Raw genomic sequence first — 23374 nt, 5'->3', positions numbered from 1 at the left:
GTTTTAAAATCCGGGTTCAAATCCCAGTTCTGCAGTCCAGCTGGGGTACTTTGGTCAAGTCCCTGTTACCTGTTTAGACTTCAAATCTCAGGGGTGCCTGCCCATCTTACCGGGCTACCCTGAGGCGGAAATTAGGTAACATGTAATGGAACAACGGGGCAGACTCTCAGGAGTAGGTCATGTTGCTCCAACCCCTACGGATCCAGCTCCCTCCTCGGAGCCCTGCACCAAGGGCCTCCGCCCCCCGCTGGCCAGCCTCTGGGCAGGGCCCGGGGCACAGGCGGCAGAGGGGGGACACGGAAGGCTTCCAGGGGAGGGAGCCTTTCCGGCATCCCAGGCCCAGCGTCCCCTGAGCTCAACCCAGCTGGGACCCGGGGATGCCTCTAGTGCTCCAACAGCCCCTCCCCTGGTGTAGCAGAACCCCCGGGGCATTTAGGAACTGGTCACTACGTGTTTCTAGGGCTTTGCTCGCAACACCTCCCCTGCCCTCTAACCTCCTATGGCACCGGCACAGCACCCCTCCTTCCCAATGGCATCAGCTGGGCCTCCGTCCACCTTCCTGCAGACAGCCGTCTCCTGCAGCGCAGGACGCGCCTGCTGCCCTCGGAGGCCGAGCCCAGCCCGGCCGCTCGGAGCTCGGAGCCAGAGGCAGAAGGCGCCGGAGTCCTCCACTCCCGGGTCCGCGTTGATGATGCAGGAGCCCCGCACCTCCCCGCCGCCCCGGCCTTCTCATCGCTGCTCGGAGACTCGGCTCCGTGCCGCACGGTCCGGGACAGCTTTCCTACAGAGCAGGCCCACGGTCAGCACTGTACGTGCCAACCCAGTGCTGGCACTCCGGCCGCCGCCCAGGGCCTTCGCCGGCTCTTCCGGGGGTGCCCGCGTGCTCCGGGCGCCGGGAACCTGCCACCCGCCCGGACCTGTCGGACCCGCCAGCCCTTCCCGGCCCAGAGCCGCCCCCCCCCCCCCCCCCCCCGCCCCGGGCCCGGGGCAGGACCAGGTCTCTCCTAGCAACAGCAGCCGGCCGGCTCCCTCGGCCGCGCTGATTGGCCGGGCTCCGGGAGGCAGCGGTGTCGTCACTTCCGGCCCCCGGAGGCAGCAGAGGAAGCCGTCGGGCGGCCATCTTGAGTCTGTGAGGCTCTGAGGTGCGGGCTGCGGCGGTGGCGCCGGCGGCCAGCAGGCGGAGGCTGAGGCGGAAAGCGAAGCCGGAGCGAGACGAGCAGCTGGGCGCAGGCGCCGCCTCCACAGTCCCGTCCATGGTCGGCGCCCGCAGGCCGCGGCGGCCTGTCTCGCGCTCCGTCTCCTGCACATCCTCCTCCGCCTTCTCGGGGGCCGCCGGCGGCGCGGTGTGGAGGCCCGGGCACTGAACCCCGCGGAGCGACGGGCGGAGGCGGCGGCGAGGGGCTCCGGGCCCACGGGGCGCCCTCACGCGCGTGGACGCCAGCGCCCGCAGTCCGCTGCCGCCGGCCCGGCCCCGCCACCGCCGCCCGCCGGGCTCCTCGGCGCGGCCCCGGGCCGGGGAGCATGAGCGCCGGGACCCTCCGGGGGACGGCCGGGACCCGGCCCGGGATCTAGGCGGCGTGGGGGAGGGGAGCCGCTCCGGGACGCCGTCGCCGGCCGGGCCGGCTGTGTTTCCTCCTCGCGCTGCGCGGCCCCGAAGCGAAGGAAGATGTCCACGAGGACCCCGCTGCCCACGGTGAATGAACGGGACGCCGAGAACGTGAGTAACCGGGCGCTCCGCTGTTCCCGACCGCGGCGCCCGCAGGGGAGGGTGGGCAGCAGGCCGGCCGGCCGCCGTTTCCTGGGGAGGACCCGGGCCGGGCCGCCGGAGCGCGCCCGGGGCCGCCGCCCGCCCGCCCGCCGGGGTCCCAGGCCGCGGGGGACCCGGTGCGCGCCCCATCTCTGCCGGGCGGAGCGCACCAGCTCCTTTTAAATGGGCGGGCAGCTCTGAGGGGCTGCCCGCCCGTGGTGCCGAGGAAAAGGAGCCGATCGGGCCCAGCGGAGCGTCCTTTGTGCCTGGTTCTCTCTCACGTTGTCCGGGACTGACGTTAGCGGGTCCCTCACACCGAGTGCCGCCGCGGCCCGGCGCTGGGCGCTGGGAGAGAAGGTCCCCGGGAGAAGGCCCCCGGAGGGCGGCGCGGGCGCCGGGCCGGAGCCCCGGGAGGCAGGTGTGCGGCCACACTTCCCGAAGGGGGGGAGGGCGGGGCTCGCATCGGTTTTGTTCACGACCCCGTTTGAAAAGGCGGCGAGCAGCGTTTTTAGGGAATGACACTTGGGGCAGAGTTTCCGAACTCCCCTCTCGGGGTTCAGAACTGCCCCAGCCTAGCTGCGTGGGTTCTGTACCGCATCGCCGCCAAAGTCACCCGGAAAGAAACTGCACCGGGTCCCACTGTCATCACGTAGGAAAAAGCTTTTGCCCTGCTCGTGTGCCCCTGATTCCGGCAACGTCCCCGGGGCCCTGGGCACCGGGTCAGATGCCTTCACTGTCAGTGCCGCCCGTTTACTGGGTGGCTGGCAGGCGACCCGCTCCGGGCACTAGAGCGGGAGGATGTGAACGTGAGGTGGTCCAGGCGCTCTAACCAGGCCGGTCATTGGTACCTTGGCACCTTCTTTACCTGGGACTGGTTAGGAGGTTCCATAAAGAGCCACAGAAAGGGGTAAGACTAAGCGAGTCGGTGAGTTCATTTTCTTGTAGACCTTTTGAACCGATTTCTGACTTGATCAGCCTGTTCTTTTACTCCTCTTTGTGGAACAAGCAAAAATGTGAGTTAGTGTTAATTATTGACTTGCATTCAGAGAAGCAAAATATTACATTGGGCCAGAGCAAGTGCTCCGTACTTTCTAAATAAACTGAAGCCAAATACGTATCATCATCATCACCATCACAGACTTGTGATGAGTCTTTTGCTCCTTCTCTGCTGAATTTGTTGAATTATGCTGTAATTTTTTTGTGTGTCATTACAAATTGCTAACTTTGTTATTTTTTTTTTAATTTATTTTTTAAAATAGATTTTTATTGATTTCAGAGAGGAAGAGAGAGTGCCCTACTGGGGATCAAGCCCGCAACTTGGGCATGTGCCCTTGACAGGAATTGAACCTGGGACCCTTCAGTCCAAAGGCTGATGCTCTGTCCACTCGTACAAACCAGATAGAGTGCTAACTTTATTCTTTAAAAACAATAGAGTATGAAGAGTGCCTTTATTCTCATGGAATGTATTTAAAATTGAATTTTTGACAGTGTTACAATCAGGATTGTAGCACGTCATGTGTTAATTTATCATGCCCTGTTCCATTTTTAACTCGGGTATTGGCATGTTCTGGAAGTACTTGGGTGTCTTTTACAGTGCGGTGCCCTTGTGTCAGTGTTATACACCTGGCATATACCATATTATTTAACCTCTGTCACTGAACTGCTGCTGAATATTAGACTAATTGCCAGTTGAGTAATGAGGGTACAGAATGAATGGGAGCCCTCAGTCTGTTGAGCAGCTCATTTGCTAAAGTTAGGTTTATTGAGGTAGATCATACACTCTTATGTATAGTTTGATGAATTTTTTTTCAATTAGCAATAATTGCGCCTTGGATAAACCTCATTGGCTACGATATTGCCACTCTGCAAAGCTAGTTTAATGTATTTTGACAAATGCATAGCCATGTAACCACTGTCACAGACAAGATATAGCTTTTCCTTTGCCCCAAAGTGTTGTTGTTTTTTTAATGGATTTTTTACAGAGAGGAGGAGAGAGCGATAGAGAGCTAGAAACGTCGATGAGAGAGAAACATCAACCAGCTGCCTCTTGCACACCCCCTACCAGGTATGTGCGCAACCAATGTACATGCCCTTGACCAGAATCGAACCTGGGACCTTTCAGTCCGCAGGCCGACGCTCTATCCACTGAGCCAAACCGGTTTTGGCCCAAAGTGTTCTTTATGGCCCTTTACAGCCTATCCCCTCTGCCTTTCTCTAGCCCCTGGCAACCATTGATCTGTTATTTGTCCTTACAGTCTTACTTTTTCTACAATCATATATAATAAAAGGCTAATATGCAAATCGACCAAATGGCAGAACCACCGGTCCCTATGAGGTGCACTGACCACCAGGGGGCAGATGCTCAACTCAGAATCAGATGCCCAAATTAAATATATTGGGGTAACACTGGGTAATAACATTATATAAATTCCAGTAATGCAACTTTGCAGCATGACATCTGTATTCTCCACTATGTGCTCACCTCCGGAAGTCTAGTCTTCTTCCATTTCCATATAGTTGACCTCCTTTACCCTCATTATCTACCTACCCACCTTCCCCTCTGATAACCACCATTCTGTTGTCTGTGTCTATGAGTTTGTTTGTTCATTTGTTGCTTTTTGTTTTATATCCCACATGAAATTATATGATTCTTGTCCTTTTCCTTCTGACTTAGTTCACTTAGCATAATCCTTTTAAGATACATCCAAGTTGTTGCAAATTTATTTAAATTTTAAATAATTACATAAATTGAGATAAGAATGTCGCCTATTGATTAAGAATAATAAAAGGCGCCGAAACCGGTTTGGCTCAGTGGTAGAGCGTCCCTATACAGACTGAAAGGTCCCAGGTTCGATTCCGGTCAGGGGCATGTACGTTGGTTGCAGGCACATCCCCGATAGGGGGTGTGTAAGAGGTAGCTGCTCGATGTTTCTCTCTCATTGATGTTTCTAGCTCTTTATCTCTCTCCCTTCCTCTCTGTGGAAAATCAATAAAATATATTTTAAAAAATAATAATAAAAGGCAGATAATCTTATGAAAACATTATCTTCATTCTTGTCTACTATATTTTCTTTTTCTTTTTTTTTTAGCTTTTGTTTTTTATTAAACCTCACCCGAGGATATTTTTCCATTGATTTTTTTTTCTTTGTTTTTCTTTTATGGAGAGTGGAAGAGAGAGGGAAAGACAGAGAGAAACATTGATGTGAGAGAAACACATCTATTGGTTACCCCCTGCACAAGTGCTCACAAGGGCCTGAGCTGGGGAGAGCCTGCAACCAAGGTATGTCCCCGTGACCGGAATCGAACCTGGAACCCTTTGGTCTGCAGGCGATGTTCTGTCCACTGAGCCAAACAGGCTAGGGTTTAATTTTTTTTCAAATGTGAATATCCACTTTGTAGCTCACAGGACTAGTCAGGCAATCTGATATAATGAGGATGCTGAGGCTCAGATAGGTGACCGAGCTGCTTATGACCTCTGACTTTAGTAGCAGAACCTTTACTGAGTCCTAGTTTTCCAGCTCAGTCGCCTCTGCTTTGTTGTATATCAGGCTATTTCCCAAAAAGCTTATGTACTAACTAGAGGCAACGATGCACGAAATTCGTGCACAGGTAGGGTTCCTAGGCTTAGCTGGCTGTCAGGGCCAATCGGGGCCTTCCTTCCTTTTGTGCCACCCTCTGGTAGTGAGTGATCAAACTTCAGTCTCCCGGTGGAACTCCTGAGGGGACACTTTGCATATTAGCCTTTTATAGATAGATAGGTAGATAGATAGATTATTCAATTAGAAAGATATAGTTGTACCAATACAGAGTATAATTAAGACTTAAAAGTGTTTTGTTGCCCTGGCTGGTGTTGTTCAGTTGGTTGGGGCATTGTCCCATACTCAGAAATTGTATTCTAGGTTTGATTCTAGGTCAGGTTGAGGGTTCGATCCCCCATCTGAGTTTGGGAGGCAACTGATTAATGTTTTTCTCTCCATCTCCCTTTCTCTCTAAAATTAATAAAAACATATTCTCTAGTGAGAATGGGGGGAAAAGTTTTGTTATGGAAAATTTCAAACAAGTAAGTAGAGCAAGTTTAATAAATATTTGTCAATGATTGTCTTCTGGGGACAGTTTGGCCCTCCAGTGGATGTTTGACAGTGTCTGGAGACACTTGTAGTTGTCACACTGCAGAGGGTTGCTAGTGACCAGGAATGCTGCTAAACATTTTACAATACACAAGATAGTACCCCTTTTCTCTAGCAAAGAACTCCCTGGTCCAAAATGTCAGTTGTGCCAGGATTGAGAAATCCTGGTATGCAGTTAGCCCCCCATGTACTCAATGGCCAGTCTTTAAAAAATAATAATAATAATAATAATAATAACAATAATAATATTTTTTATTGATTTCAGAGAGGGAGAGGGATAGAGATATAGAAACATCAGTGATGAGAGAGAATCATTGGTTGGCTGCCTCCTGCCAACTGGGGATTGAGCCTGCGATGGGGCAGGTTCCCTTGACCTGAATTGAACCTGGGACCCTTCAGTCTGCAGGTCAACACTCTATCCACTAAGCCAAACCAGCTAGGGCATCAATGCCAGCCTTAATTTCATTTGTTCTCTCCCCAAGAAACAAATTCAATACATTTTATCATTTCATCTCTAAAGCTTTTAGAAAAAATAAAGCTTATTTTTAAAAAGTAATCATAATCCAGTTATCATAATTTCTTAATATCAAATATCTAGTCAGTGTTCAAATTTCCTCAATTGTCTACTTTATAAACACTATTCAAATTAGAATCCATGTTTGGTCCATCAATTATAGTTGGCTAAGATGTGAAATATTAGGTCTAGTAATAATTAATGTCGTTTTCTAATACTTTTTTAAATCGAATTTATTTAAACAATATAACAAAATTTAATCAACAATATAGTTGCCGTTGTTTTCTACTACTTGTGCCCAACGCTCAGGAAGCATTTTAATCCCTCTGTTGTAAAATTCTTGTGATTTTGATGCAAAAAATTCGGTCAATGCATTTTTGAGGCATTCGTCATTATTAAATTTTTTTCCAAGAAGAAAGTTTTGCAAAGAACGAAATTAATGGTAATCGGAAGGGGCAATATCAGGAGAATATGCAGGTTGAGGGAGAACTTCCCATTCCAACTGGCGCAGTTTTCAGCAGTGATTCTTGCAGTATGCGGTCGTGCGTTATCGTGGTGAAGAATTACGCCCTTCTGATTAATCAGCGCGGGTTCTTTTTCTCTTAAAGCTTGGGCTAACCTTTCCAATTGGGCACTATACACTGCACTTGTAATGGTTTGGTTAGATGGTAAAAGTTCATAATGAAGAATTCCTTTAAAATTCCACCAAACACACAACATCACTTTTTTCGCATGCAAGTCAGGTTTTGGCGTGGGCTGCGGAGCCTCATTTTTGTCCAACCATTGAGGCCGCCTTTTCAAATTAACATACAGCACCCATTCTTCATCTCCGGTAACAATTTGCTCTAAAAACGGCAAACGGTTTTGATGAGAGAGGAGCGAACTGCAAATTGTGACTCTTTGATTACGGTTGTTGTCGGTCAACTCATGAGGAACCCATTTTCCAAACTTTTGGACTTTGCCAAGTGCACCCAATTGATTGGAAATTGTTTTTTGTGAACAATTTAAAGTTGTCGCAAGCTCTTGTTGGGTAATTTGAGGATTTTGCACCAAAAGAGCTTGAAGAGCTTCTTGATCAAAATTGGACACACGGCCTCGACCACTCTTGTCATCTAACGAAAAATTTCCCTCGCGAAATTTCTCAAACCAACGCTGGCATTTTCTGGCGCTAACTGCATCTTGACCAAGAGCACTACAGATGTTTTTTGCAGCCTCACTTGCTTTTCTTCCTAATTGGAACTCGTAAAGCATGCAGTGCCGAAGATGCTCTTCATCCGCCATCTTCTTAGCCCTAGTTTTGCAACAAAAACCAAACCAAACACAAACTTTTTCAAGCAAAACTTGTTAATTGCACTTCACACGTTCTGTAGATACCACGTGTTTGAAGGTTATGTCAATACAAGTCAACGCCAAGCAAGATTTTAAACGAATGTTTAAAAACGACATTAATTATTACTAGACCCGATAAGATGTTCTTTTTAATTAATTAATTAATTAATTATTTTAAAGAGAGGAAGGGAAAGATATAGAGAGAAACATCATCAGTAGGCTGCCTCCTTCAGGTGCCCTACTGGGGATAGAGCCTACAACCTGGGCATGTGCCCTGACTGGGAATCAAAGTGTCATATGACCTCTTGGTTCCTAGGTTGATATTAAACCATTGAGCCACACTGGCCAGGCTGAAATTAGATGCTTTTTAACGTCAATAAAAAGATTGTATTTTAATTTATTTTCTACAATTGGTTTGTATAGACCCATGGACAAATCCTGTTTGTATACTGGTAAAACTAGAAATGTATTTTTCACTTAAGTTTCAAAGTGTATGACAGTAAGTTTGGGTTATTTGCCAAAGTACCCAGGGGCTTTGCCAATTATTTAACAGCTCCCAGTGTGTGTGCACCATGTACTTATTATTTAATACAATCATCATAATTTCTTATCTCTGAGAAATAGATAAACTGATGGTGTTATTGTCTAGCCAGCTATTGGTTATATGAGATTACTATTAACCTGTTCACATTTAAGTACCTACTCTGTGTATTATTACACTGTGCCATAAAGGATATACCTAGGAATCATATTGCTCTTTCGGACTTCCAGTTCCTGTTGGTCAAAGTACCCTCAGGTAAACTCAAACCGGAGTGTGTGTAGTAACTGCAGGTTCGTCTGCCAGGGGTTTGTGCTGACCCATCTGCACCTGTGTGTGTAGTAACTGCAGATCACCCGGAGGGCTTGTTGAGGTACTGATTGCTGGACCCCACCCCAGACCTTGATTCTACGTTTGGGCCCTTGAGTTTTCATTTCTTTTGTTAATCCTCACCCAACATTATTTTTTCTATTAATTTTTAGAGAGAGTGAAAGGGAGGACTAGAGATAGAGAGAAACATTCATGTGAAAGAGACATATTGATTAGGTACATACCCTTGACAGGAGTCAAACCTGAGACCCTTCAGTTTGTGGGCCAACACCCTGACCACTGACCAAAATCAGTTGCCTCCTGCACCCCCCCCCCACTGGGGATGTGCCTGCAACCAAGGTACTTGCCCTTGACCGGAATCGAACCCGGAACCCTTCAGTCCACAGGCTTATGTTCTATACACTGAGCCTAACGGGTTTGGCCAGCCTGCAACCTTTTTGGTGTATGGGACAATACTCCAGCCACCTGTGCCACCCAGCTTGGGCCAAGAATTAATATTTGTATTTGTCAAAGTGTTTGGGAAAGATCTTATAGACTTCAAGTTGAGGGTCAGCTTCATTTGTTCTGTATGTAAATTTGGTGTAGGTGGAAATTTGTAGTGAGTAGAATATTAGCCATTTTGATTATTTGTGTAGCACATGATTATATTGTAATTATGAAACTTATACACAGTTTAATATAAAATAGTACCTGTTATTTTTAATTTCAAAGAGAATTCTTGGTGTAGTAAAATTTATCTGGAATTTGTGCCCAGGCTGGACTAATGGTACAATAATAATGCAGCCTCTTCTGATGACTACTGGGAGAATTAAAACAAATGCACTGTCTCACATCCACTTTAAACTTTCAGGTTAAACCTGAAGGAGAAAACGCATCTCTTCCGGGGAATCTCCTAGTTTTAATGTTATCTTACACAAGAATTTAAAGTATGTGCTTGGATTTGTCTGCCAGGGGTTTGTGCTGACCATCTGCACCTGTGTGTGTAGTAACGGCAGGTCCCTGGAAGAAGAGGGCTTCTTGGGGGAGCCCAACTCTTCCTTCAAGGAGAGTGTTTAGGCCTGCAGGTTAGCCCCCGCGCTGCTCGCCGTGGTGAGTCTTGTGCAGTCTTACTAGACTACATAAGGCGTTGTTTCTGTGGGTTATGTGGAATCTGGAAGCATTCATGGTTGCAGCTTAAACAAAAACTATTTTGCTTTGGGGCAGAAGCTAAGTGTTGTGGGGTTGTATTAGGGACATTTTACATGAAAACCTCTCACTATTGAGAACTGGCCAGAACTCAGCCATATGCTACCTCTAGCTGCAGGAAGTTTGGGAAAACAAGTATTTAACTGGCCCTGTTGCTTTCCCCAAATACACCCAGCTTCTCTGAGAAAAGAAGAATGAAGGAGTGGGTATTGAGTAGGTAACTACAGTGTTTGCTTTATTTCCTAATAATGGCAACTTAAAAGTTTTGCATTAAAGAGAAGTTTTAGTTTGAAATGAATACTTTACAAATTTGTTAATCCCATCTTTGGTTTGATTCTGCATCTTAGTAGCAGGGTACATGTTCTAATTTTCTTGGTAGATGAAATGGTTATCGGCTCCATTCCATGGGAGTGAGAAGGATCAGGACTCCTTTACCTTTAAGAATTAAATTCAGCCAAAACTGGTTTGGCTCAGTGGATAGACCGTCAGCCTGTGGACTGAAGGATCCCGGGTTCGATTCTGGTCAAGGGCATGTGTCTTGGTTGCGGGCACATCCCCAGTAGGGGGTGTGCAGGAGGCAGCTGATCAATGTTTCTCATCTCTGTCCCTCTCCCTTCCTCTCTGTAAAAAATCAATAATATATATATATATATATATTATATTTTTAAAATATATTTTATTGATTTTTTACAGAGAGGAAAGGAGAGAGCTAGAGAGCTAGAAACGTCGATGAGAGAGAAAAATCGACCAGCTGCCTCTTGCACACCCCCTACCGGGGATGTGCCCGCAACCAATGTACATGCCCTTGACCGGAATCGAACCTGGGACCTTTCAGTCCGCAGACCGACGCTCTACAAGCCAAACCGGCTTCGGCAATAAAATATATTTTTTAAAAGAATTAAATTCAATAGCTCAGTACCTGTTATGTGATTGGTGTGCCACAGAATGCTATAAAATGACTACTGAAGAATTGTGTAACATTTTTGTGCCCTTGGGTTGATTATTGGCTCCTTAGGGAGAAAAAAAAATTCATGTATGAGATAACTGACTAATGGTACAATAATTCAAAATTAATTGTTAAAATGTTAAGTGGCATATTTTAGTATTGCTTTAATCTTTCCTTTGATCAACAAGACCTCATTTATAAATAGGCTATTTTCCCTACCTTCTAATTTGGAAATTAGAATCCTTTTTGTTACAGGAACATTGTTACAAATTGCTTAGATTTTTAACTAGTTTATAAACTTTTGTTTTACCTAAGACACATGTATAATGTGTCTTAAACAGAGACATGTGGCTCTAGCTGGTTTGGCTCAGTGGATAGTGTTAGCCTGCAGAATGAAGGGTCCCAGGTTCAATTTTGAGTAGGTAACTACAGGACACATGCCTGGATTGCAGGCTCAATCCCCAATAGGGAGTGTGCAGGAGACAACCGATCAATGATTCTCTCTCATTGATGTTTCTTTCTCTCTCTTTCTCTTCTTTCCTCTCTGAAATCAATAAAAATATTTAAAAACAAAAACAAAAACAAACAGACACATGGGCAAATTTCTTCAAAGTGGTATTTGCATTAGGATTAAAATTAGCCGAAACCGGTTTGGCTCAGTGGATAGAGCGTTGGTCTGCGGACTGAAAGGTCCCAGGTTCGATTCTGGTCAAGAGCATGTACCTTGGTTGCGGGCACATCCCCAGTAGGGGGTATGCAAGAGGCAACTGGTCAATGTTTCTCTCTCATCGCCGTTTCTGGCTCTCTATCCCTCTCCCTTCCTCTCTGTGGAAAATCAATAAAATATATTTTAAAAAAAAAATAAAGTAGTAATGTTTTGTTTCTTCAGCCAGAGGCATTTACAACTTGGTAGGTAACTGTGTTCCCATATCCTTATCTTGGTTTTGTGTATATTGTATTGTAGCACACGTCACATGGAGATGGTCGGCAAGAAGTGACCTCCCGCACCGGGCGCTCTGGAGCTCGGTGTAGAAACTCTATAGCTTCCTGTGCAGACGAACAGCCTCACATCGGAAACTACAGACTGTTGAAAACAATCGGCAAAGGGAATTTTGCAAAAGTGAAATTGGCAAGACACATCCTTACAGGCAGAGAGGTAAATGAGATTATGCCTAATTTCTGTTACATTTGCTCTGATTAGTTCCACAGGAGAGAAAGAGGAGGAGAGCAGATGGACTTGGGCTCCTTTCTAAGCTAAATAAATAATTTTTTTAAAGAACAAGAAACATTAATTATCTGGGAATTCTTTTGCTTTCCCATTTCTTTAGATGTAGTATATAGTATATTGATTGTTTGAATAATCTTTCACCTTTAAAAATGGGTAGTGTTTTGTTCTTTTTTAGTAATATCTGCCACATAGTAAAAATTGTTTTAAATGTCATGTAAAATAAACAAATACTTGCAAATCAGTTAGTGCTGTTTTGTTATAAATTTATCCTCAAGAAGTTGCTTGAAAAATCTTCCCAAATACTTTCCTCATAGCTTATGTTTGATGGGCTATGGTGGAGGAAGGCATGTGCTTTCCTGTCTGGTGTGATATCAGCTTTCTGCTCAACCACTTTGCATATTTATCAAAAATACTTCTATCAGAACTACTAAATTAACTCCCTCCTCACGTTCTATCCTGCCTGCCTGCCTGATTGCCCATAAGCACTCTGCCTGCCTGCCTGATCACCCCTAACCCCTCTGCCTGCCTCATCACCCTAACCACTCTGTCTGCCTGCCTGATCACCCCTAACCACTCTGCCTGCCTGCCTCATCACCCATAACCACTCTGCCTGCCTGATCACCCCTAACCACTCTGCCTGCCTGCCTCATCACCCCTAACCCCTCTGCCTGCCTCATCACCCCTAACCCCTCTGCCTGCCTCATCACCCCTAACCACTCTGCCTGCCTGCCTCATCACCCCTAACCCCTCTGCCTGCCTCATCACCCCTAACCCCTCTGCCTGCCTCATCACCCCTAACCACTCTGCCTGCCTGCCTCATCACCCCTAACCCCTCTGCCTGCCTCATCACCCCTAACCACTCTGCCTGCCTGCCTCATCACCCATAACCGTTTCTGCCTTTGCCCCCGCCGCCGCAGTGGCGGCTTCATCTGGAATGACGTCCGGAAGGTCGTTCAGCTGTCCGGTCTAGTTAGCATATTATGCTTTTATTGTTATAGGCAACACTCTGCACCCTTGTTAAGAGTGTTTTTGTGGGATAAATTCCTAGGAGTGGAAATCCTGGGTCAAAGGGGATTAATGGTTAGCATTGTAGTAGGCATTTGTTTTTGAGAAAATGTCATATTATCTTAATAACTTACCAAAATGAATAAGGATGTTTCTTTTTCTAAACTCTTGCTAACACTGGCTATTATTTTTGTCTATAGGAAGGTGGTGAGATCAGTGTGTTATGGGGAGCTCTTCTTAACTCCATCAGTTGTTGGTGGGAGTGGGTTTCTTGCAAAATCATAGGAGAAGGAATTTTCTTAGATTCACACCAGAGAATGAGATAATTGGTGGAAAGCTTTGTTTCTGTGGAATTGCACCCCCGAGTTTCCAAGGTCCCAATTCCCTCAGTCCCACCTGGAAGAAGTGTAGCTGTGACTTCAGCAGAGCTAAGATTAAAGCCGTTGCCCCGTTTCCATTCGATATTGGGACACGGTCCAGTGCAACTTCACGCTAGCTTGGTTTGTGTTCCCTACTGTGTTCATCAGCTCATTGCATGCAGGGTCCATCCTCAGGGCCACATGGCTGTGGAGGGTACATGGGCGAATGCCAGGAAGCAGGAGCAAGCAAGAGCGAGACTTTCTTTTATTGTGGGATTATGTATCCCAAATTTTCACAGACCTCCACTGGCCCTGCCACTCTAGCCAATGATCTCTGCTCCCAGGCTTGACTGACAGACACCTTCCCCGCATCACCCTGACTCAACTGCACATGCGTCCATCTTTCTTTTGTCCAGTCCCTCCCACAGTGAGCTGTGGAAAGTGACCCAGGTTTCCCTGGGGAGTGTGACATTGCAGCTTCCTGGTGAAGCTACCCCAAATGGCCCTGTTTATAATGTGTGCCCCCCCTGCTCCTTTCCTATTATTATTAATAACTAGCTAATTACAAAGGTATCAAATGGATTATAGCTCCTGGTGATTTCAGCATCCTAGAGCAAGTAAGTGGGAAAGGGAGACGGTGATTAGAGAGTGAAAAACTGAAAATTCAGATCACAAAGGGTTTTCAGATATTGGTAGTTCCAAAGACGAGTATAGCAATATAAGTGGCTAACGTATGTGACTTTTTGTTTGTTTCCAGAAGCTTTTTAGACTCCTCATTTATGCTTGATGTTCAGGAATTTCACAGGGAGGTGCCAAGCAGTTGGTCTTCATTCATTGTTCTTGGTGCTCATAGGACCCTTCCAATGTAGAGATTCTTGTTCTTCACTTCCTGAGAATTGTCTCATTTAAAAACCTTCATTTTGGAATTATAATTAATAAGAGACTGGAACTCTTGATTTTTCTTGTTATTTGATCTGTTTCCCATTCTGTGTTTTTATTTTACTTTCTAGGAGATGTCTTTAATTTTATCATCTAGTCTTACATGATCATATCGATGCTTCCCTCTTATCCCAGCTTTCTTGTTCTCTGACTATTTGTCTTCATAGTATCCAGTTCTAAGTGTTGTGACAGATTTATTCTCAGATTCTCCCCCTCCCCACCCACTCTCCCCTTCCTTCCCCCTTATTCCCCCCCTCGTAGATTTTACTCCCTGCATTGTTTCTCTTTTTTTCTGGCCGCCTTTCTTGGTGTCTCTCTTACATACAGACACTTTCTTTGTAATCTGTTCATCTCTGGTTGTCAGTCTGTATTTGCACGTGTAGGTTTATGTTTGCCCACAAAGCTTTCCTGTGGGGAGTTGTTCAATGCTTTTATTGGAGGACCCCAGGCTTGTTATTGAGCCTTTGGCTCTCCTCTCTGGGAACATTCAGTTTCCATAGATAAGACTCTTCATGTACTTCAGCTGCATCTGTCACGTGTGTGTGAGTTCTGGGTCATTGAAAGCAAAAATACTTTCCGGAATGAGCTTATCAATTATAAATTTCAAGAATAATACTGATTATAATAAAGCCCCTGTATTTCTTCGGAAAGAAGAAAGGAAGGGAGGAAGGATCCTATGTTCTGCTTGGAAGGAGCCGGTGGTCCCACTCGTAAGTGGCTGCGCAACACTTCATTCCACCTTTTTCATCTCCTCACTGCTCGCTGCTGGGACCCGAGTCCAGAGCCTTGTTCTCTTTTCACAGAGTGCAGTGCTAGCCGCTTAGGAACCGTAGTTATTGATTGGTTTGGGGAGCAGCAGCCATTCTGTATATAGACTTTTCACCTTGGAATTGCTCATCAGCTCCCACATCACCTTTGGTTCCCAGGACCTCCAAGTCTAACCCTTTCCGGTGGTGCCGGCAAATCCCATTGTTTCTGGCTATTGGTTTCCTCTGTGGTCTCTTTCAGAACATTATTGAAGTATCTTTCCTACTGTTGTCTTCTCAACTTATTCCTGTGCTTTTTATGCTGTCTGCCTTTCTGTCTGTCCTCCACATTCAACTGCAAGTGTCCTGTTTTCTACCCTAGAGGAAGCACCACAGTGGATGGGAGAAGGATTAGAACTTGAACCTCAATTACCTTTGTCCTCAATAAGTATTTGTTGTTGATTCTAAGAATGACAAAATTATAATTCTTCATCTCGGGATGTCTGAACTTCTTGAGATTTTACATAAATGACTATACATTTTATTTTATTTATTTTACATTTTTGTTAATCTTCACCCAAGGAGATTTTTTCCATTGACTTTTAGTGGAAGGGAGAGGGAGAGACCCAGAGAGAAACATTGATGTGAGAGAGACACATTGATTGGTTGCCTCCTGCACATACCCTGACCATGGTGCACCCTGACCAGGGTTGGGGATTGAGCCTGCAACCAAGGTATGTGCCCCCGATTGGAATCAAACCCGGGACCTTTCATTCTGTGTGCTGACACTCTGTCCGGTGAGCCAAACCATCTAGGGCAATGGTTGGCAAACCGAGGTTCGCGATGCACATGCGGCTCTTTGGCCCCTTGAGTGTGGCTCTTCCACAAAATACCACGTGTGGGCCCGCACACACAGTGCGATTGAAACTTCGTGGCCCATGTGCAGAAGTTGGTTTTCGGCCTGGGTGAGTTTATTTTGAAGAAGAGGCTTTAGAACACTCAAAGGGCCAAAGAGCCGCATGTGGCTCGAGAGTCTCAGTTTTCCGACCACTGATCTAGGGCAGTGTTTCCCAAACTTTTGACACATGTGTACCCCTTCTATAATTTTCCTAACGCTGAGTACCCCTCAAACTCATGAGAACGTAGAATTAGGCGCAGCTAAGCACAGTGCAGTGCATATCCCCACCAAACTCCAATGCAACTCATACCCCCACCAAACTCTTCCCGTACCCCTGGGGGTACGCATACCACACTTTGGGAAACACTCATCTAGGGTAATAGTTATACATTTTAGTCACAACAATTTTTTTAGTGTGTGAAGAATACGTTAGCTTTAGAGAAAGTTTGGAGAAAAAATCCCAGTCTTAATACCCTGAATACCATTGTTATCTTTGTATATTCTCCATATTTATATGTATGTTTTCTCAACATACTTTGGGTCACAATTTTGTATCCTGGCTTTCCGCCTCACAATTTTATTGCTGCATAACCATTAAAACTAAATGTCAGTGGTCTTGTGCAGCTCCATTGATTAACAACAGATCCCAAACTTGTTGTTGTTGTTGTTGTCAATCCTTACCTGAGGATAATTTTTCCATTAAGTTTTAGAGAGAGTGGAAGGGAGAGGGAGAGAGAGAGAGAAACATTGATGTGAGAGAGACACATTGATTGGTTGCCTCCCACACCGCTCTGACTGAAGTACATGCCCTTAACTGGAATTGAACCCAAGATCTTTCAGTCTGTGGGCCAACACTCTAACCATTGAGCCAAACTGGCTAGGGCTACTCAGAATTCCTGTAAATAGTTTAAATTGAGGGCTCTCACCCTGGCCAGCTGGCTCCGTTGATTGTGGATTCAATCAATGATTGAGGTGTGTAGGGGAGGCAACCAATCAATGTTTCGCTCTCTGTGTCTCTCTTTTTCACTCCTCCTCCCCCACTTCTCTCTCTAAAAATTAATAAAAACATATCTGTGGGTAAAGAAAAAAATGGAGAACTTGTTTATATGGGTTATATTTATTGATACTGCAGTAGAAGTTAATACTAAGGAACTTAAAATATATAGTAATTCATTTTAAGTAACCTATTACATATTAATGTAAGTAATGTATTTTTATGAAAATGTCTTTTTCAAAACAAATTATTGAGAAGAGTAACACTTAATTATTTGCAAATTTCTTTAATGTTTGCTTAATAGAAGTTTGGTAGGTTTTCACATCTGCTTCTGCATTCAAACTACTTCAGTATGTTGTTTTGGTTCAAAGTATATGAAGAAACCTGACCTCCCACAGACAGACACGTGGCTGGAAAAGAGAGGATGTTCTATATAATACCCCTGCAGGTGCTCACAGGTATTATTCTGTCTATTGAAACGCAACAAGGAGTAATTTCTTTCTTTCTTTCTTTTTTTTTTAATATATTTTTATTGATTTTTTACAGAGAGAAAGGGAGAGAGAGAGCGAGCTAGAAACGTCGATGAGAGAGAAACATCGACCAGCTGCCTCCTGCACACCCCCTACCCGGGATGTGCCCGCAACCAACGTACATGCCCTGACCGGAATCGAACCTGGGACCCTTCAGTCCGCAGACCGACGCTCTACCACTGAGCCAAACCGGTTTTGCCCGAGGAGTAATTTCTTGGGGTGGGGAGAGCAGTGTTTAATCGAATCTTTATTCAAAACAACTATAGTGATTGACAAAAAAGAATTACTGCCCAGAATAGTTTGCTTCCTTTGGAAGTTAACAGGGGCAGATTCAGAAGGGGGCAGGGGGTGGAAGAGCCTTAGTGTTCTGATGGCAGATGTGACTGACAAGCATGAGGACAGTTGATGGTAGTGTGTTTAGTACAGCTCAGAGGTCAGGACTTTACAGTTCATATGCAGAAAAGAAACTCACATAAGCACAATTCCTACAAATTGACAGTCTCTCAATTACACAATTGTGACACTTAAAAATTGTGGTAAAATATATAAAGTTTACCATTTTAACAATTTTTATGTGTACAGGTCAGTGGCATTAAGTACATTTGCATTGTCATGCAGCTACCATCACATCTGTCTCCAGAACAGATAAAGTTAGCCTCTTTATTCACAAATTCCATGTTTGCAAACACACCCACTACCTGGCCTGTCTTTGTAGTCCCCAAATCGGTACCGAGTGTGTTTCCGGATGCACAGAGAGTGAAACCTTTCAGCTGCTGGGTGTGCGTTCCCCAGGTGAGGTCAGCAGGGACACTCTGCCTTGTTTCAGCTTCATCCTCTACACCAGGGATCCTCAAACTTTTTAAAGTGGGGGCCAGATCACGGTCCCTCAGAGAGCTGGAGGGCCGGACTATATGAACTACTAATTCCTACTGTAACACCTCGGCTGCGCTCACTGCCCAAAAAACCTGGCGGGCAGGATCAGACTCCCTGGGGGCCGCATGTGGCCCGCGGGCCGTAGTTTGAAGACCCCTGCTCTACACAGATGCCTTTCTGAGTCTGTTTAGCCCGTGTGTGTGTGTGTGTGTGTGTGTGTGTGAATTTTAATGGCAAAATCATTAACAAAAAGAACAAAAATGTGAAGAAGAGGGAAAAAGAGATATAAACATCAATGATGAGAGAAAATCATTCGTCAACTGTTTCCTGTACACCCCCAACTAGAGATCCAGCCTGCAAACCAGGCATGTACCCTTAACTGGAATCCAATCCAGGGCCCATCAGTCTGCAAGTCACCACTCTCCACTGAACCAAATTAACTAGGGCTGATTTTGCTGTTTAAAATACCCCCCAAGTGTAGGACTAAAGTACCAGCTGGAGTGCAAGTCTATTAAAGGTCCTAAGTAGAAACACACATAAAACAAAGTTATGTGTGATCAGTTGATGAAAATATGCTAAGGGCTCACAGAAATCTAGTCCTCCCTGTATGTCCCCAAGGAACAATGGTTCAGTATTTGCTAATTCAGTGTCCACAGTGATTTCATAGAAGACTAGAGGCCCAGTGCATGAAATTTGTGCACAGGTAGGGTCCCTAGGCCTGGCCAGGATGAGGGCCTATCGGGACCTTCCTTTGTTCCGAGCCAACCCTTGGTGGTCAGCGCACGTCATAGCCATCGACCAAACTCCCGGTTGAGATTCTGAGAGGACACTTTGTGTATTAGCTATCTAGATAGATAGATAGATAGATAGATATACACACATATATATGATTATATCCATGAATAGCGAGAATCAACTGCCCCCCCCCAAGAAGAGGCTTAATTATTGCTGATGTTTTCCTCTAACAACAGTTACATATAGAAAGGATAGCCCTAGCCTTTTTTGGCTCTGGATGAGCATCAGCCTACGGACTGAAGGGTCCCTGGTTCGAGTGTGGTCAAAGGCACATGACTGGGTTACGGGCTTGATCCCCAGTAGGGTGCATGCAGGAGGCAGCCAATCAATGATTCTCTCTCATCATTGATGTTTCTCTCTCCCCCTTCCTCTCTGAAATCAATAAAAAATAAAATGTTTAAAAAGGTAGAAAAAATTACAAATGTTTGATTTTTTGTTCTCTGTTAATGTTTTCAAGAGTGGAGCACTGCCCTGGCCAGTATGCTCAGTGGTTAAAGGTTGGCTTGTGCACCACAGGGTCTCAGGTTCAATCACCCCAGGGCACAGTCAAGGGCATGCACCTGGGTTGCACGTTTGATCCCTATCAGGGTACGTGAGGAAGGCAACCAATCAATGTGTTTCTCTCACATTGATGTCCCCCTCCCCCTCCCTCCCTCCCTTACCCCCCTCTTTCATTCTCCCCTCCCCCTTCCACTCCCTCGTTACCCCCCCTTCCTCCCTCGTCCTTCTACTCTTTCTAAAAATCAATGGAAAAAGTATCATCAGATGAGGATTAACAAAAACAACTACAACAACAAAAAGAGTGGAGCACTAAGAAGCACCATTGAGAGCTCTCTACATTGGATGGGCTGTGTGGAGGGTGCTGCTGAGTGCCCAGCTTAACTCTGGTAGCTGGGAAGAAAGCTGGCCTGTACACAGTACCTTCCACTACCCAGCACAGAGTTCCTGTCTCTGCTCAGCCACGCTTCCTGTACTGTAACCTCTGTGAGCACACTCTAGGCTTGTGTGCGCTCTGCTGCATATGCCTCTAATTTTTAGCTCCCAGAAATGGCTTAAAGGTGCTAGTCTGCTAATGGTTCCTGTCCCATTCTCTTTGTCCTTCTTTGTTGTTCTGTCTTTATTCTTTAATTGAGCTGTCAGGCGGAACAGAGAAATGTGTGTTATCAGTATCTCATCTTTAACCAAATGTCCTCATTATGGTTATAAAAGAACTTTTCATTTAGGTATTTTTATTTGTTATATATCATGTAGTTTAGAGTCATGGCTTGTTGAAAAAAATAATGTCCCCTGCACCCTCCCCCATTTCCTAATTTTCCAAGACAGCCATTTTTAGTATTTTTTTAACTGATTCTTTCATTTTATTTATTTATTTATTTATTTTCCTTCCATAATTTTATTTTATTATTATATTTTAAAATATAATTTATTGATTTTTTTATAGAGAGGAAGAGAGAGGGATAGAGAGTTAGAAACATCGATGAGAGAAAATCATCCATCAGCTGCCTCCTGCACACCTCCTACTGGGAATGTGCCCGCAACCAAGGTACATGCCCTGACCATGAAATCGAACCTGGGACCCTTCAGTTAGCAGGCTGACGCTCTATCCACTGAGCCAAACCGGTTTTGGCTATTTTTCGGTTTTAAAATTAAAAATCTGTTCTCGATTTTTTTTGTTATGGTTTTAAAAGTCATCATTGACTTTTTTGTTGTTAATCCTCATCAAAGGATTTTTGTTTAATATATTTTTATTGATTTCAGAGAGGAAGGGAGAGGAAGAGAGAGATAAAACGATCATTGATGAGAATTATGGATTAGCTGCCTCCTGCATGCCCCACACTGGGAATCGAGCCCCCAACCTGGGCATATGCCCTGACTGGGAATCGAACTGTGACCTCCGGGTTCACAGGTTGACGCTCAACCACTGATCCAAGCCAGCTTGGCCACCCAAGGATATTTTTGTTCCATTGCTTTCAGAGAGGGAAGGAAAGGAGAGGGAAAGGGAGACGGGGAGGGAGCGGGAAGCATCGAAGTGAGAGAGGCACAGATTGGTTGCCTCATGCACATGTCCCGACTGGGGGTGGGGAGTGAAACTGTAACCCAGGTACTCGCCCTTGACCGGGAATCAAACCTGTGACCATTGATGCGCAGGCTGATGCTCTAATCACCGGGCAACACAGGCCAGGGCAGTTATTACTGACTTTTTATTTTATTTTATTTTATTTTTTCTGAAAGTATTGAAATAGAGTTTATTTATTTATTTATTTATTTTAATATATTTTATTGATTTTTCCCCCCTCCCTCCCATACATACCTATTACTGACTTTTTAAAAAGTCGTTATTGAAAAATATGAAACATCTTAGAAAAGTGCTTAAATCGTAAGCACACATCTTTTTTTTTTTTTTAATATATTTTATTGATTTTGTACAGAGAGGAAGGGAGAGAGATAGTTAGAAACATTGATGAGAGAGAGTCATCGATCAGCTGCCTCTTGCACCCCCCCCCTACCCGCAACCAAGGTACATGCCCTTGACCGGAATCGAACCCAGGACCCTTCAGTCCCCAAGCCGACGCTCTATCCATTGAGCCAAACCGGTCTTGGCGTAAGCACACATCTTGATGGAATATCACAAAGTAACCTTGTCCTGATCCAAAATATACTTAGGGCAAAAATATGCTATGACTTGAACCCTAGTAGCCTTCCTTCAACTCCCTCCTCATCTTTTCACTGCTCTTCCTCCCCAAGGAAATAGCTGTCCTGGCTTCTCCCACCAGAGAGGGTGATTTGCTTTTTAACGTTATACTAATGGGCCCTGACTGGTTTGGCCCAGTGGATAGTGTTGGCCTTCGGACTAAAGGGTCCCAGGTTTGATTCCGGTCAAGGGCATGTACCTTGGTTGTGGGCACATCCCCAGTAGGAGGTGTGCAGGAGGCAGCTGATCGATGTTTCTCTCATCGATGTTTCTAACTCTATCCCTCTCCTTTCCTCTGTGTAAAAAATCAATAAAAACAAAAAAGCATTATACTAATAGAATCACGCAGTATATCATTTTGTGTCTGTCTCTTTCACTCCACGTTATGCTTGTGACATTCTTCCATGTTGTGTGTTGATGGGCTTTACATTGAATCTTTATTTTGTAGGCGCCTGTTCTAATCTAGGCTTGGTCTTTATGCTTTATGTGGACTGAATCGTGTTCCCCAAAACTCCCGTGTTAAAGCCTTACCCCGGGGTGGCCGTGTTGGAGAACGGCCTTTGTAGTAGTAATGAGGTTAACCTGATTGCAGGTGGTTACGGTAGAGCCCTGCCTGTCCAGTCAGGTTTGTGTCCTTAGAGAAGAGCCACTGGAGAGCTTGCTCTCTCCGCCCCGTGAGGACACAGTGAGAAAGCGGCCATTGCCGCCGAGAGGAGCATTCTCAGCAGGAAGTGGTCATGCTGGCACCCTGAGCTCAGCGTCCCCGATTCCCAGAGGTGGGAAGTGCATGTCCCTGGGAAGCTGCCTGCCTGCTCCCTAGTATTTCTATGGCCGCCCGCGCCACTGGGTCTTGAAGGCCTGGGTATTTTGTCGTGCTCTTTAGTGGTGGCGGCCGCTTACTGCGTTTGGAGCTGAGTGGAAGGATCTTTTGGCCAGTAGTGAACTGACAGGTTCTTCTCCAGGGGGCGTGCTATGGTTTGTTGGGCTCTTGGTTTAGGAATGTGGGGTAAGTCCTTGGCGTGCATGAGCTTATTTCTGTTGTGTAATTTTCCACTGTGTCTGGCATGAGGCTGAATCAGTGGAATTTCCAGAACTGCACACACGTGGCAGGGAGTCTCCCTCACGTAGTGAGCTCCTTTTGGCTGTGCTTCTCTCCCCACCCCACCCTACCCAACCCAACCCCCGAAAAACCATCCCCACAGCCTTGGGGGTGAGTCTTTCGGAGCTGCGATGACCACAGCTGCCTCCTGTTCTGGTGACCTCAAGGGCTGAGCTGTTCCAGGCCCCAGCTCTGGGCCAAGGTTATTTTCGTAGTTGAGCCATCCCAACGGGGAGCTGAAAGGAAGAGGGGATTAGGATCTTCCTCCTGAGGCTTCAGACACACACACACACACACACACACACACACACACACACACAGTGTTTCACACTGAGGACACTTGCTTTTGATAAAATGACCAGTTTTATTTAATCAAATGCAAAATATTTGAACTCCTGCCAAAACCGGTTTGGCTCAGTGGATAGAGCGTCGGCCTGGGGACTGAAGGGTCCTGGGTTTGATTCTGGTCAAGGGCATGTACCTTGGTTACGGCCACATCC

The 23374-nt window shown here is 45.7% G+C and overlaps 1 protein-coding gene across 7 annotated transcripts in view; it reads left to right on the top strand.

Annotated features, from left to right (window-relative positions):
- Positions 1-1091: 1091 nt before the first annotated feature.
- Positions 1092-23374, top strand: part of MARK3 (microtubule affinity regulating kinase 3) — a 76974-nt gene continuing 54691 nt past the window's right edge. For 5 of the 7 annotated variants that reach the window (XM_084871595.1, XM_084871596.1, XM_084871593.1 and 2 more), the window contains exons 1-2: positions 1093-1717; positions 11681-11872. In XM_084871595.1, coding sequence (XP_084727721.1) covers positions 1667-1717; positions 11681-11872 — 243 coding nt within the window. In that variant the 5' untranslated portion in view covers positions 1093-1666. Of the gene's footprint in view, positions 1718-11680; positions 11873-23374 lie in introns of those variants that run through there. The other 2 variants (XM_084871597.1, XM_084871599.1) reach the window with 2 other exon arrangements.

The sequence above is a fragment of the Pipistrellus hanaki genome (assembly GCF_964339955.1).
Source record: "Pipistrellus hanaki genome assembly, chromosome: 1".
In the NCBI taxonomy this organism is placed as follows: Eukaryota; Metazoa; Chordata; class Mammalia; order Chiroptera; family Vespertilionidae; genus Pipistrellus; species Pipistrellus hanaki.
Note: the sequence above shows the minus strand (reverse complement) of the source record. Positions and strands in the feature narration are given on the sequence as shown.